At 37.4% G+C, this 16,435-nt stretch overlaps 1 protein-coding gene across 3 annotated transcripts in view; it reads right to left on the reverse strand.

Moving 5' to 3' along the window:
* MARCHF1 (membrane associated ring-CH-type finger 1) overlaps positions 1–16,435 on the reverse strand; it is a 150,380-nt gene that overhangs the window by 62,903 nt on the left and 71,042 nt on the right. For 2 of the 3 annotated variants that reach the window (XM_036240326.1, XM_036240325.1), the window contains one exon: positions 14,507–16,269. The exons of the other annotated variant lie outside the window; for it this stretch is intronic. In XM_036240326.1, coding sequence (XP_036096219.1) covers positions 15,369–16,250 — 882 coding nt within the window. In that variant the 5' untranslated portion in view covers positions 16,251–16,269 and the 3' untranslated portion in view covers positions 14,507–15,368. Of the gene's footprint in view, positions 1–14,506; positions 16,270–16,435 lie in introns of those variants that run through there. 3 annotated transcript variants of the gene reach the window in all.

The following is a 16,435-nucleotide window of genomic DNA, read 5'->3' on the forward strand; positions in this document are numbered from 1 at the left end:
TGGAATTGGATCGCGGGTGGAATTTTGGCAGATGGAGATGAAATTTGGTAGAATACTCCAGAAAAAGACTATATTTTCAGTGAATGCTTAGAAATGGAATTGGCCAGATAATCGGGTCAGGTATATGGCCAAGTATGAAAGGAAAAGCAAGGTTAGGGTGGGATGTCATGCTGAAAGATAAAGTAAGATTATGGAGAGCCTAAAATACATTTTCTTCATCCAGTGCCAACATGTACACACACACACACATGCATGCATACATATATAAAAAGCTTTAACTGCATTCCGTTGAAGTGAGAACTCACTAAAGACTTTGAGTAAGAAGATAAAGTTCGTAGTCTGGCCGGTATGGCTCAGTGGTTGAGAGTTGACCATGCACCAAGAGGTCATCATTTTGATTCCCGGTCAGCACACATGCCCATGTTGTGGGCCTGATCCCCAGTGGAAGGCATGCAGGAGGTGGCCAATTGATGTTCTCTCTCATCAATGTTTCTGTCTCTCTCTCTCTCTCACTTTCTCTCTCTCTAAAATCAATAAAAATAATTAAAAAAAAAGAAAGCAAAGTTGATAGAACTCAGGCATCAATTTGGGAAAAGGAGGAAGGATGAACCGTGGGAGAATGGGAGTAAAGGATGGATTAAACCGACTTCTGGGTTTTAAAGCTCCTCAAGAAAGATGCTCAAGATTCATCTGTTTACAGGGCTCTGAGCACTGTTGGCCACCACAGGCACCATTTGGAAACAATGATGTTCACAATTTTAGTTTTAACTTAGTCACACTGTGTAGACAGTCATTTTGAAAAGTAGAAGGAATTTTGCATTTTCTCATAGCTGTTACTATTTTGAATTTGCAATATTTTAGTGAATAATCACATTTGAAAAATATTTCAATTATTTCAAAATGTAATTATATTTAAAATATATTTTTACAACTAGTAGTAGAATTACAAATGCATAATTAATGTGGCTCCTTACTTCCTCTATCCAGAATGATTCTTTTACCATTTGTTTATTCCAATCATGTGTTTCTTGATTGGACACAAAGTACAATTTTGTGAAACTGAATTAAAATACCTTATAAAAATAAAGTTATATTTTATTCAGAATATTGAGAGAACAGAATTTCCATTTAGACAAAAAAATAATCTAAGATTTTTTTCTTACAGGTTTCATTCTTCAATAGCTATGTGTAGAACTTTGTCATTAAGCAACATAACTAAAAATGCAGTATAATCCTATTAAAAGTATGTACATAAAAAAGACTTGGAGGAAATATTCAAAATCTTGGTAATTAAGTTTAAAATGGTAGTTTTCTCTATTTCACTTTTTTTTTTTTTTTTTTAACAATAACCACAACTACTGTAATAAACCCTAAAGGAAATACTAAAATAAACTAAAAATAGAAAGATTTAATAATATTTTTCCAGTTTTACTTCACTTTGTTTTACTCTCTAGTAAGTTAAGAAATTCATAAATATTAGATAGATTTATATGTCTGAACGATTGGAAAAGTGCCTTGTCTTCCTATTAGTCAACATGAATTGCTTTCTTGTTCCCTTCCCACCCAGCTTCAGAAGCCACACTTTTAATGTTTTGATTACACAGTAACCAAAGGATTTCCACCTAACAATCATTTATATTTCAAAAGAAATATAAACATAAGGTGTTAATCCTGTTGGTGAGAATCTCCATTTTATGCTCAAAATATTTACTGGAAAGAAAGTAAAGTTTGAAGAAGACTTTTTCCCTCGCCTTCACTTCACACATATATGCCAATGTTAGGAATAACTTGTATTATCTGAATTTAAGTATATAAAACTTGCTATTTCATGTCAGGTAAGGTCTGCATCTTTGATTTATGCAAGTATGGGCATTTAGACTTTCCATGTAGGTATACGGGGTCCTGCTTCAGTTTCTTAGAAGCTAATACCAATTTACTCTGTAGCTTGCTAGGTGCAAGGGGTCTCTTCAACTGCATCATTAGCATTTAAACTGGCTGGATTTGTGGATGTGTCTGAATTTTCTCAGTTCTCATCACTGCCGTTGAGTCTTTGTCAACACCTAGCCTTTCTTTGTGACTGCATTTTCATCATCTTTTGACCTTTCTCTTTCTTGGACAGAATTTTTCACTATGAAATCATCTAAAGGATACATTGATATCATTTTTCCTCCACACCCAATATGAATGTAGTTAAATAATTATGTATACCAGGTGCAATCATTACATATAGCTCTTCCCTAATAGCTTTGCCTTTCTGTTATGTCTCTGAAGCAGCTGTCTTATTTGAAAATAGAAACAATAAAACATTTTAAAATGTGTAACTTCAGTATAGAGTTTAATGAAAGGTAAAGTAGACTTTTTATTTTCATACACAAGCTAAAAAAGTGAAAAGTGCAAGTGCCACAGGGCAAATGTTGCACTGAACACTACTCAAGATAAATACAATAGATGAATAAAATACGGAGCAGATCAGTTCTAGCGTGTGTGTATATAAATGTATGTGTGTATTACATGCTGTTGATCTGGCTCCAACTCCTGGTGACCTTATGATCAAGTGATATTTACAATGTCCTGTCCTCAACAGCCCTTCTCAGCTCCCATAGCAACTCATGTCTATGGCTTCTTTCATGGAGTTGATCAATCTCATATTTGGCTTCTATTTTCCCCTGCATTTATAGGGTGAGGCAAATGTAGGTTTACAGTTGCTCATATATAAAGTAATACAATGATTAATAAATAATAATGCAAGAATAAAAGCATGTATTCACAACTGTAAACCTACTTTTGCCCCACCTGTACACACACGCGCACACACACACACACACACACACACATATATATATATATATATATATATATATATATAGAGAGAGAGAGAGAGAGAGAGAGAGAGGGAGAGAGAGAGAGAGAGAGAGAGAGTCATCCCTCAGTATCTGTTGGGGATTGGTTCCAGAATCCCCCTTGGATACCAAAATCCATGGATACTCAAGTCCCTCATAAAATGGTACAGAATTTTCATATTACCTACACATCCTCCCGTATATTTTAAACCATCTCTACATTACTTATAATACTCAATACAACGCAAATGTGATGTACATAGTTGTTATACTGTATTGTTTAGGGAATAAGGTCAAGAAAATAGTTGGTACATGTTTGGTACGGACACAACCATGTAACATTTTTTTTTCAAATATTTTTGATCCATAGCTGATTGAATCTTCAGATGTGGAACCCATGTATATGGAATGCCAACTGTATATACACATACACACGTAGATATGTATGTATATATGTCTGTCTATATGCATATATAGTATATCAAATCATTTTAAAAAGGAAATAGAAAATCATCAAATACCAATATATATCATCTCGTTTATTTGCTTTGGGTTTTGCTGTCCCTCATGCACAGACACACATCAGGTTATGTCCCTTGTACTCCAAAGCATCCTCTATTTATACCCCTGCAGCGTGAACACACTCTATTCCAACTGTGTTTTCTTATTTGTAGTCTCTACTTCAGTGGTTCCCAAACTTTAGCATGCATCAAACTCACATAGAGGGCCAGCTATGGCTGGGTCCTATTTGGAGAGTTTCTGATTCAAAAGGTCTAGGTTGGAGCCCAATAATGCATGTTCAATAAGTTCCCATGTAATTGTGATGCTACTGGTGCAGGTACTATACTTTGAAAGCCATGGATTTAGTTTAGTTTTGCTTTGTTTTTTTCTAAACTATAGAGTCATTTGGAAGTAAATTACACGTAGATGAGAAATTTGAGGTTTAATCTAAGATGAAGGCTGTTAAAAGCAACTGTATTTTCTGTCTCCATCAATAGAATTTGTCAAGTTTGAGAATCACTGTCCCAAATAATCTCAAAAGTTGTTGCTCATCCCCAGCCTCCATTCCAGTGTGTCTACATTATAGAAGTGCTGCCAAGTAGACCTCCTACCCCAAGGATGATACAGTGATACAGTATATGTATCATCCTGGCTTCAGTTGGATTGCTTGAGATTGGGCTAAAAATCAGTGATTCTCAGTCCTGGATGCTTATTAAAATCATCTGGACACTTAGAAAATGTGCCCGTGCTGAGACATCACTACTGAGCGATATGAATGGGGTCTTGGCAGCAACATTTTTTTTTTTTTAACTTCTCCAGTGAGTCTACCATGCAGTCTAGATTGAGAACCACTGGGTGAGGTGATCTCTCTGATCCTTGCTAGTCTAACTGGTAGAAATCTGAGGCTTTGGAAAGCTGGCTGCAACCAGGGCTCCCCGGATGCATGGGGCATTCTAATAGTGCATACACCTTCCATTTTATTCCACTTATTTTATTTCTGTCTCTATTCCTCTTTCATTTTTTTCACTGTTACTATCTTACAGTATGGCGAAACATTTTCATTTGGTTGCGAGCACCTTGGATCAGAGAGTTGTGAGCTAGTTTAGGTCACAGAGTCTGTAAAATAAAGACGTCAGAATTTAAGGCAAGGCTCAGAAGGGCCAAAATAAAAACAAAGTTGTGCAAGTGAGGCAGAGAACAGAGAGGTTTTGGTTATCACTTGTTAGGTAACCATGAAGGAAAGATGAAAATGTCAGCATAATGTCTAACGCAAAATCCGCCTCCCAGAAGCTTCCAAGCACAGGAACTCCTGGTTCTATGGCCTCTTCAGTTCTCCATGGATCTGGGAGTGAATGAAGGGGAACTAATAGACTCCTGAAGTCCTCCCTGCATGTGACAGAGGTGGGAAGGAGAACTTTTTGCTGAGTGTAAGGCTGTCTGAGTACTAGGAACAAAAGCCAACTCCCCGAGGCTATCCCAGGGACATTTAAATTTCTGAACCAAATCAGACACTGGTATTTAAATGTACCTGTGTCTGAGGATGACTGCAGAAGATTTGAAATGACTGTATAACTACTATGCAACAGATATAAGGTAGATGAGGACTTAGAAGGTAATTAGAAATGGAGGAAATGTTCAAGCTATAAATAAATTCTCAGCTGTAAATCATAATTTGGAAGCAACAAGCACTGTACTCGATATTTATCATTTTTAAATGCACAGTGTTCATTTTCTGTTTGCATAAATATATAGGAGAGCTGAACTCAGTATATGCATAATGGTTTCAAAATGAATTTGTGTGAGTAGGAGAAGAGTGTTTCTATTTTCTTCTCTCTTCTTTTTGAGACAGAGACGACATTCCATATTGTCAAACAGATATGTTTATTAAAGGAAGCACATAGTTCAAAATAACTGCAATCCTGAAAACATGTTCTTTTATTTTTATTTTTTGAAGTAAAACATATTGTTCTTAAATTAAGAGATAGACAAACTCTACCTAATAGATATTCCTTCTTATTTAGTATTTTGCGCTTTGGTATAATTGGTATAACAGACCTAGAAATTAACAAAGAAAAGATAGATGTAGCACAGTATTAACAGCTTTATGATATGTGAATACTACCTTATAGGTCTGAAGGAGCAACATGTTCTTATCTACTTTTGCCTGAAATTTTCTGAGGTTGGAAAATTTCTGACTGATACTCAAATCTGCTTTAAGATAGTGACATAAGCAGGAAAATGTCTATTTTTTCTTTCTAAAAGACAATTTGTTAGCTAATTGGCCTACAGAATCCATGTTATTTGCAAAAAATCCGAGTGACCTATTTTGCCAAATTAGAAGGTAATTAACCAAATCCATTTGGTTTTAGTCATGTTAGATAATTTACCAGTCAAGACAATCGGTATTATTGACGACACTGTCATTCCATTCCTGAATAGACTATCTCCCCAAATTGAGAACAATTAGAGAAAAAGAAAAACCTGCCAAGAACAAGAATGCCTTTAAAAGATATATACAAACACATACAAAATAATGCCATTTCTACGAGCCTTTTTATTTCTCTTGTAAGTTTCGTGTGTGTGTGTGTGTGTGTGTGTGTGTGTGTATCAGTGTCAAAATACAAATTACTGAGATAAATGCTAATACTGTGAAATCACACTAAACGTTTATAACATTAAAATGTGTTGCTATCAATGTTTTCCTTTTCTTTGTTGGAGAAAATTTACTCTAAAATAAAGCAGAATAGTGTCTACCTGAATTTTTACCAAGGACTGCAATAAATAAAATTATTCAATTCAAAGAAAGAAATACTTCATATCATACTAATATCACAAACATTTAAAATGCACATCTATTTTTCTCATGTTTTGGTCACATAAACGAGGAGAGGAACATTTTACCTTGTGTAAATTTGACCGCTTCATGTAGAGAGAAAGCAGGAGTTAAAAGTGAGACTATGTTGCCTCATCCCTGGCAACTCATCTCTGGCAGGTTGCCAACAGTGCTCATACCTGCACTTCCTACCAACTCAGCTGTTATTAAAATGAACAGGAGAAAGAAAGGCTGTTATTAATTCCTACAAGACTCAGCAAAAGAAAAGCAAAGGCATAAGGAAGAGGATAGTCTGAAAAATGAATGCTTCTCATTTGGTCCCTTAGAATGACCTTTCTCACCTGAATATTGAAGACTCCGAACAGCTTACTTTTACTCATGGAATGGACTTTTAAAAGGGAGCATCAGTCTTGTTTTTATACAGAAAATGTATTGAAATAAGTAACAGAATGTGTAACAAAAGGAAAAAACAATCTATTGCTGAGTGAATATAAATCTAGGACTAATAGGTGGAAAACACAATGATACAGGCTGGTTAAATATTAGAAGGAATATTCTCATAATCAGAGACTATGAAAGGAAAGAGGATGTCACAGGAATAATATGTCCAAGGAAGAGACAGATAATAACATGGGTGGATATTCCAGAGCTCTTTAAAGAGCAGATGGGAAACTGACCCAGGTGATGTGTGAATTTGGAACCCCGTCTTCCCAGTGACTATGATAATTGCCTGAAATATTAAGGTAAAGAGATGTCTGCTTTTTTCTCTAGAGAACTAGAAAAACAAAACTACTCACTGAAATGTTATTTTAAAAATCTTATTTGTACAGCATATTTTTCTTAGTTTTTAAATTTCAAGTTTATCTGGGGATACATATAAAACTCTGCTAAATGTTGCACGATGTCACTCCCCTAAGTTCACATTCATGTGCCTTCTTTGGTTGTATCTGCATTTAAATGATGTGCTGCAGAAGTAAATTATACTTCCTGTGGTCTGTGGCCACATAAATTTATAGTTATGAACCTCAACAAAACTTTCAATAATGCTTTTCTTATTATGCTTAGCATTGCCCGACTTAGCAAAAATATACAGGATGCCCAGTTACATTTGAATTTCAGATAAACAATAAAAATTTATTTGTAGTTGATCTGAAATTCAAAATTCACTGGATGTCTGACCTTGCAACTAGCCCTTTTCTATAAGGCCATCAAAAAAGAAACTCTAATAATCTGTAGATCCATGTTTGTCCACATGTATACTCTTCTACTTCTCTTGCAAAGAGAGAAATACCTATTTTCCTTACCATGGCACACCTTCTACTTTGAGTTTTGAGTCCCATCCTTTCCTAACTTCTTTGTGGGAACTTAATAAATAATAATAATAATAATAATAATAATAATATCCTCTCAGTTTTCTGCATCTTCAATTTCCCTCTTTCTCTCTCTCTCTCAGATCAAGGGTCCTCTAAAGTGAAAAAACAAACAAACAAACAAAAAAACAAACAAATAAAAAAAGGGCCACAAATTTTATCTTTCCCTCCATATATCACATTTTCTCTTTTCTTTACATACTCCTGAGTTTTCATCTGAGTCTTTATCCATTCTGTTCCTCTCTCTGTTGGTTTCTTTTTCTCTTCCAGGACCGTTAAATGTTGCTATTCCACAGGGTTCTTTATGCCTTCATTTTCTCAGTTTGCAAATTTTCCATGGGAGAGTTTGACAGTCATCTCCCTATATGCTCATGGCTTCCTAATCTTCTGAACTTTAGAACTTTATATATACTTGTCTCCAGAATAGGTCTCTTTGGCTATTGGCCTTGCATCACAAACTATTAGTCTAAAACTGAACTCCATCTTCTCCTTTTAAACCTGTTTCTCTTTTTAAAAACTAATTAATTTTTTATTTAATTAATTTATCTTTATTACAGATCTTTCTCCTTTTCCCCCCATTGACAACCTTCTCTGGTTTCCTGCCTCCCCCAACCCCCAGCATTGTTGTCTATGTCCATTGGTTATGCTTATATGCATAAGTTCTTTGGTTTATCTCTTCCCTCATCCCCAGCCCCTCTTCTGTGAAGTTTGTCAATATGAACTCTACTTCTATGTCTCTGGGTGTCTTTTGTTTATCACCTTATTTTGTTCATTATATCCACAAATAAGTGAGATCATGTGATACTTGTCTTTCTCTATTTGGCTTTTTTCACTTAGCATAATATTCTCCAGGTCCCTCCATGTCATCTCAAAAGGTAAGAGATCTTTCTTTCTAACAGCTGCATAGTATTCCATTGTGTACATGTACCACAGCTTTTTTATCCACACATCTATTGATGGACACTTGGGCTGTATCCAGATCTTAGCAATTGTAAATAGTGCTGCTATGCACATAGGGGTACATATATTCTTTCTGATAAACCTGTTTCTCAAGCAGTGTGTTCATTCTCTCACTAGTAAATGGTATGATAACCCATACAGTTTTTTTAAATCAGAATCTTGAAATCATATACATATATGCAATTTATCATCAGATGCTGTTTGATTTACTTTCAAAATACTTTAAAAATCCATCTACTTCATTTTATTCTCTCAGTCACCATTACCTGTTCCTTAGGACACAACAGCTTTCTAATTGGTTTCCTCTGAGTTCAGTTTTGCACCCTCCAATTTACTTTCCAAAAGCAGCTTGAGTGATCTTCCAAAACACAAATGTAATAGTGTCATTCTTTTGCTTAAAAGCCTACAGAAATGTCCCTTTGTCATTAGAACACAGTCCAGACTCCTAACTGTGGTTGATGGAGACCTCCACGCTTATCTATCATTCCCCTCCTCCTGTTCTCTGCCAAGTCACACTGAAATCCTTTCATTCCACGTCTCACTTGTCTCTCGGTGTTCACATATGCCACATCCTTTTCCTGAAATAGATTATGTCTTCGCTTTGCTCAACATACTCTTACTTCTCCTTTGGGTTTCTCCTTAATCACCAGTTTCCCCAGGGAAACCTGCTTTGTGCTACTAGAGCAATGTATTCCTTTAGCTTCATTCATGGATTTTTATTTTTTGCATTTGCCTGTTCAATTATTTGTCTTACCAACTGGAATATAAGTTTATGAGAGATGGGACCATTACTATATTTTTCCACTACATTTCCAGCTTCTAGAACATTGACTTAATACAGAGTAAATTCCCAAGAAATAGTTGTTCAATGTGTGAAATGAATGAGCATACAGATACGATGACAGAGCTTAAAAGGGTTGGTGTTAAGCATGATTTTCTTAGGCGCTGAAGCCTACTCTTTAGAAATTATCTAAATCAGTTTTATAGATGCAAGTGCATTGTCCTGAAGCATGACCCAGTTGCTGTTGAAAATGAGTTTTCTGCTATGAACATTTGGAGCTTTAGAAATTTTATCTTCGTTTTCTCACATCCACTTTAAAGTTTCTGCAACTTGGTAGAATTAAAGAAGACAAAATACAAACTATTTGTACCATTTTCTCATCTAATTTTTCCTCAATTTTTTTTTTTTTTATGAAGAGAGGAGAATATGCCTAATGAAGGCTATAGAAAAACAATATCAAGGATATCTTTAAACTCACCATCCAATCAAGGCTAGAACTAGAACATTACCAGGCGTTATTATTTATTTTGAGGCTCTTCTTTTAAAGACACCATTGATGGAACTCACTGTTCCTTATTTGTTTTACCCTGAACCACCCAATTCCCCTGATCATGCCCAAAGGTTTTGTAAGTCTTTGTTCTTAGCATTCACTGATTATAAAGCCTCCCCGAAAGCCCTGTTGGAGCAATTTCTAAAGACCATAATTATTCTCATTACTGTGGAGGGTGCCAAACAGGTGTAAGATATGACTTCTATCTTCAGAGAGCTTATTCTATAGGGAAAAGAGAGCTAACACACATAAAACTATTAGAGGAAAACTGAATACTAAGTACGTGATATTTCCTACAGAGGTTATGGGAATTCCAAGAAAAATGCTATCACTGTTGCCCAGGAAGTTTGGAAAAGTTTTATAAAAAAGGATAAAAAAAAGGATGCCATACCTAAATATGGGCATTTGGAGAGAAGGATAAAGACATTTAGGATGGAAAGAAATGAGTTTGATGGTGATTAAACGCTAGTGTGTGTGTGTGTGTGTGTGTGTGTGTGTGTTGAAATGTCCTTTCCCCAATTCATAAGGCTCTCAAGGGGTTTCCAACAGGCACATTTTAAATTCAACTTTCCCACCCAAGGACTTGCTCCAAGCATAATGCCTCATGCCCTGGTAACTATGGTTAGTCCAACAATGTGACTTAAAGCAGGCTGAGATTTTACATGCAACAGCTGGAAGAGAACTTTTCTCTTTTCTGTTAGGTCACTGCTGATAAAATGTAAGCCTGAAGTTATCCCTGTCCACACTGTCTCTTCCCTCTGCTATATAGAGGAAGTTTATCTGCAGTTGGAAAAAGTAAGAAAAGGAGAGAGAGAGAGAGAGAGAGAGAGAGAGAGAGAGAGAGAGAGAACAAACTACAGTGTTTGAGTCTCTGAAGCCATCTGTACACCTGGATTTTCTATTTCTATTTCTGTGGCTAATGTATCCTTTTCTTGTTTAAGCACATTTGAACTGGTTTCAGTCTATTTTAACCTGGTAAAAGGGTCCTGAGCAAAGCAGGTAGCAGGCTGAGAGGTGAAGGGGGAAAGTAGGACCCAAATGGGACACACACAGTGAGAAAGAAGGCACCACAGATCAAAAGCAATATCTGGAAGAAGAAATGATAGGACTTAGTTAGAGACTGGATATATTAAATGCAGAAGAAAATAGTTAAGACTGAAAATTCAGGGGATTTGTGGAATCACTGACAGAAATGGTGGTAGTTGAGACGAGGAAGTGGGTTTGAAGGGAAACAATATCCAAACCATTGCATCTGAGTTCCTGGTAAAGTTGGGACTTTGTCAGTCTATGGTTTTAGTGAGATGACCCACACAGTAGGTATGACAGTGTGAAATGCAGAAAATAATCAAATTTTTCTTTTTGTCAGCATTCAATAGAATATGATAGAAAACTATAATTATGCTTTCCAAACTCATTGTTTCAATTAATTTTCCTTCTTTTACTCCCCATTTAAAGCCCAGAGAGAAACAGCATAGAACAGAAGTTCTAAAAATGTGGTTCCTAGTCAACAACGTCTGTATCACCTGGAAATATTTTAGAAATGCAAATTCATGGGCTCAACCCCAAAATGAGGAAATCAGAAACTCTAGAGGTACATTCAAAGATCTGTATTTTAGCAAGACCTATAGTCAACTGATGTCCATTAAGGTTTGAGAACTGCTGGTGTATTCTTTATATGTTGGTTCCACAGAAGGTGAGGTGATCCACCACTTAGTGCTATGATTTCCCACAGTAAGAATGATTCCCTTAGAAAAATTCATGCTCCCTAAATCTATTCATTCAAAAACTGCATTGAATGGGTGCTATCTTCCAGGCACTATGAATACAGCAGTGAACACACCGGACACAGTCAATTACAAAAATATCTATATGTTAGCAATTTAAAATTATGCTATGTAATCTACTCCCAGGCAACCTGAGTATTGGCTAGGACATCATGAAGGTGTCCCTAAAGAAATGACACTTAAATCAAGAAAGAATGACTAGGAGTTAGTCTGGTGAAGGGTAGAGGGAATAATGTGTAGGCATTCGAGGCTCCAAAAGTAACAGGCTTGGCCACTTTCAGGGAACTGAAGACTGACCAGCATAAACAGGTTCTTGTTAATAATGGATATTGAAGCTGAGAGGCAAATCTGATAGACAGATCATGCAGGAACTTATAAATCATATTAAAGATGGTGCACTTGCCACTGATGGCAATTAAGAGGTCGTTAAAAAGTTTCAAGCATGAGCTAACTTGATCTAATTCATGTTTTTCTAAATGTAAATTTTTCTATTAAAAAAGGCAAAGCTTTTCCCACTACACAACTGTGGGTATAATAGCATGATGATTTAAATTTGCTGTAAGTTATAAATGGCTAACAGAAACTTTTTCTAATTAAGGCTTTGATGGCGTGAGAAGGGGCATAGAGTATCCATGCGGGGTCTAAATGCTAGGAACAGAGAAGGAGGAAGGGCTCAGAAGCTTCTGCTTTGTGGTTGTGGCTCAGACTGGTCCTGCCCATGCATATCTGAAGCAGCAGGAGAGCAAATTCAAGGCAACTGCTGCTTCTCTCAGGGGTCATCTTTCTCCCCTTCACAGGAGACCCTGGTGCTCAGGCTGTGTCCATCTAGAGCAGCAGTTCTCAACCTCTGGGTCGTGACCCCTTTGGGGGTCAATGACCCTTTCACAGGGATTGCCTAAGCCCATCAGAAAACACATATTTCCTATGGTCTTAGGAACCGAAACACCACTTCTATATCCATCTCCAGGTGGGTCCGCCCACATGCAGATATGCCCACAGACAACATGAGGAACTGTATTAAAGGGTTGTGGCATTAGGAAGGTTGAGAACCATTGATCTAGGAGGGGCTTTATTGTTTTTAACATATAATCTCATTTAAAGATTTAATTCACTTTTCTGGTATCAGTCATTTCCCTGAGAATCTATATGTCCTCTCTGACCACAATTATATTTTCATTTGTAATATCTCTGGTGCTCTTGCCCTGTGCTAATACATCATGTTGACGATAATTGCAAATATGTTATCATTTAGTGTTGGTGCTTGAAAAAGCATACAGCCCTTTCTGCTTTCCTGCATTTCAGTGGCACGTCTCATATTGTTTGCTGGACAGTTGACCCTTGACTGTCACTGCAGTAATAAATGGCCTTCCTGTAACTGAACTTATCTTATCTTTCCCAAATCACCTTGCCCCTGACCTCTTCTGACTTTGTCAGTAACATCAGCATTTATTGTCTCCCAAGTTCCAAGTTTTGGAGTCATTATTGACTCCTTTGTCTTATGCTCTCCCCAGTTCCAAGCATTTAGATCATTCCTTTCATCACCCTGTAGCATCTTAGTCCTAGTTACGTCAAAGTAGGATACCTCCATTTCATCTCAACTCATTCTCCTATATCTAGGTTTCATTCCCAGGACACCCTCAGGACGCTGTGACTACTACTCTGTGTACGTTGTTCTTCATCAAGCCTATTTTATTTAGCAAAGGCTGTTCTGTATTTTCCTTTGCAGTAGAATCGTCTTTTCTTCTTAAAGGAACATTATTTAAAACCCCATTATATAAGAGAGATCATCATAAAACTCTGGTTGAAGATGGGCTAAAGTTAATGCCTTCAACTTTTGAGGCACCAAGAGGCTCATTGAGGCAGTTTGAAAACAAAGATACATAGAATAGACTTAAACTCCCTGGAAGGATATGCATGTTTTGTCCATAATGCCTCTTTAAAAAATATTTGGTGGTATCAATCTATGCAAACCTTTCAATCTAGTCACACAAATCCACAAAAAATCCTTAAGTGCCCAGCTTCATTCCCCCATCCAGGTCTGGGCTCATGGTGTTTTCCTTGCCTTGCGTGCCTGGCCATGCCAGCCACGCATCCCTGCCAAACTAAATTCCACTTTTCTCTGTCCCAAGAATCCCGCTTCCTAAGGCATTCCCAGATTGTTACAGCTCTCAGCAATTTTTCTTTCTTCATATTCCTGCAGGATTCCTCTTCTTAAATTCACCTGTACTGCCTTGAGCTTCCATCTTTTCAGGCGTGTGTTCAATGTCTCCTAATAGATAATAGGCCACTTAAGGGAAGAATCAAGTCTGTTGTCTCTTTTCATCCTCAGCATCTGGTACAATGTGCTGTCCTTAGTATTTCCTTAGTGTGTATATGTTGATGATAACTCACAGCAAGAAAATAGGCCTATCGATCTCAATTTCATCAATAGAAGTCCAAGTTAAATACCCTGTCTTTGACAATGTTCCTCTAGAGCAGGGCTTTTAAGTTAGGAGAACTAGCCACAGTGATTTTAATTGCAAGCATTACTTTTTTTCTCCAATTACCATTCAGCCTCCAACCAGCTTTGTTGTCTTTCCTTAAATTATGTTGGAAGTAGATTTGGGAAATGACAACAGATGGTTGTAAGTGGGAGTTCTTAGTCTAGACTAGAAATAGTGTTTTATTCTATCCCCCAACATTTTAGCTAAGCCACACTTAAATCTTATTCAAAAGATTACAAGAAACTCACATGAATATACAAATCAAATGATGTCACCTCTCCTCAAATCCTTTAGCATGTTTTGCATGCCCCTCTCCTCCTCTGGGTCCTCATCTCCACCCCCCATCCCCCTCACCCACCTGACTCCAGTCACAACAGCCATCTTTCAGTTCCTTGGATCGCTAAACTTCTTCCCTCATCCTGGCTTCCTGTAGTGTCACTCTTTCTGGATGGCCCGTCCTCTTTCTTTCCTTGCTCAATTCCTGCCATCCTTTGAGCCCCAGTCAACTACTCACTTCCTTACAAGATTTCTCTGATCTCCCAGAATAAGTAAAGCTTCCCTTTTGGGTTCCCATCTTCCTTTTTGTGTTCTCATCTTCGTTTTCACAATCAATTACATAGAACTATGAAATAGTTTTGTGTCTGTTATCCCCATCTGACTCTAAGCTGAGATGTCAGAGACTACACACATTTCATGCATTATGCTATTCTCAAGCCTAGAATAAAACCTGATGCACAAGAGAGGCTTGAATGAATAAATGAATGATGAAAATGTGTACAGCTGGGTCAAAGGCACAAAAAGGCAGTTTGATAGCTATGAAGTGTCTGCATGTGGAGACCTTTTAGCACACGATAATCACTAAAGTTAATGTGGTCTCCTTCCCTGAAGGCTCCAGCAACCCCACTGATGTCGATGACCTGTTTCTATGTCCTTTCAGTCTTAAATTACCCTGCTGAGTCAAACAATTGGAGAACAAATTAGCACCAACTGCAGAAGAGATTTTTCTGATACAAAATTCTGACCTGAAAAACCCCAAACGTTGAATATTTTTTGTCAGGGTGCAAACAGTTCACCAAATTTACACTGAAGAGTCAAGGGTTTCATACACCCTCACTCATATTTCCTCCACTAGTCTTGTCTTGACCAGGATGGGGACAAGATTCAACTGGCTTGTCAGTCCCTTTACGAGAATAAACCATTATTCAATTTAACAAAAGGGGAAAAGGGGAAATCTAATTCTATTGTTCTTCTCAGATCCACCTTTTCTCATTTTATCACCTTATATCCAACCAGAAAAATAACAGCATGAATAAATGTTGTTCTAAGGGTAGGTGTCAAACCCACACCTAACGCACAGCAGAAAGAAATACAATTGCATGGCACCAAGTCTTTCTCTGTAGTGACTGACCTGCATACTTTCATATTATCAGACTCATCACAGTAGGTGGCAGGAGGCTTCTGAACATAGTTATTCACCTGGAACCCTGCATCGGCCACATACTTCCTGCCTTCTGTTCCTGCCAATATTTCATTCCTGGAATCTGTTGCTGAAAATCTTTTCTTGATCGTCTCATTTTGCCTAAGGCTATGCAAGAGCTGTGGATCTCTGTGGTGGCATCTGCCTGTGCTTTCTTCATGAGTCCTCGAGGATCTCTTAATCTCATAGGATCCTCTAGGCAGAGAAAGAGGATCTTGATCCCATAGGCCTTTTCCTCCGCAGAGATTTAAAGAGCAACTCTCACATTCAGTCAGTACTTGTTGCTTTTTATCTTTGGATCCCAAATGTACCAGATCAATTCCATTAGGAGCAAAAGACCCATCCAAGTTTCCACGTGATTTGTTATTGTTTTTCCTTCTTCGTGAAAGTCGGAATTTCACTTGGGATCTTCTTTTTGCCTGAACCCAATGACTCTCGTCTATGGAAGATGAATCCGAAGAATCTGTGCAAAGCTCACTCCATCTGGGGCTTGAGATCTGGAGGTGAAAATCCTTTCTTCTCCCTTTTATTTGTTCTTCTGCATGCTCATCTCTCTCAGAGGCCCTTCTCCTCCTCCTAGGCCTTTGTTTTACTGATTTCTTACCAGACTCCTTCCTAGCAGGGCTCAGCACCACGACAGGGGTGCATTGCTCAAATGCATCTTCTGACATGTCAGGCAAGATGGCAGATCTAGACAGAGCAGCAGGCAAAGGATGGGAAATGGGAATGGACAGGAAAGCCATGGGAAAACAGAGAGAGAAAGAGAATGATGAAAATGATAGCATGGACAGAAGTTGGTAAATAAAGATCAAATGAAGAAAATGCACTAAAGGAAAAAACTGAAGCCAGTACAAAT

The sequence above is a fragment of the Molossus molossus genome, unplaced genomic scaffold, assembly GCF_014108415.1.
Source record: "Molossus molossus isolate mMolMol1 unplaced genomic scaffold, mMolMol1.p scaffold_m16_p_4, whole genome shotgun sequence".
NCBI classification, from domain to species: domain Eukaryota; kingdom Metazoa; phylum Chordata; class Mammalia; order Chiroptera; family Molossidae; genus Molossus; species Molossus molossus.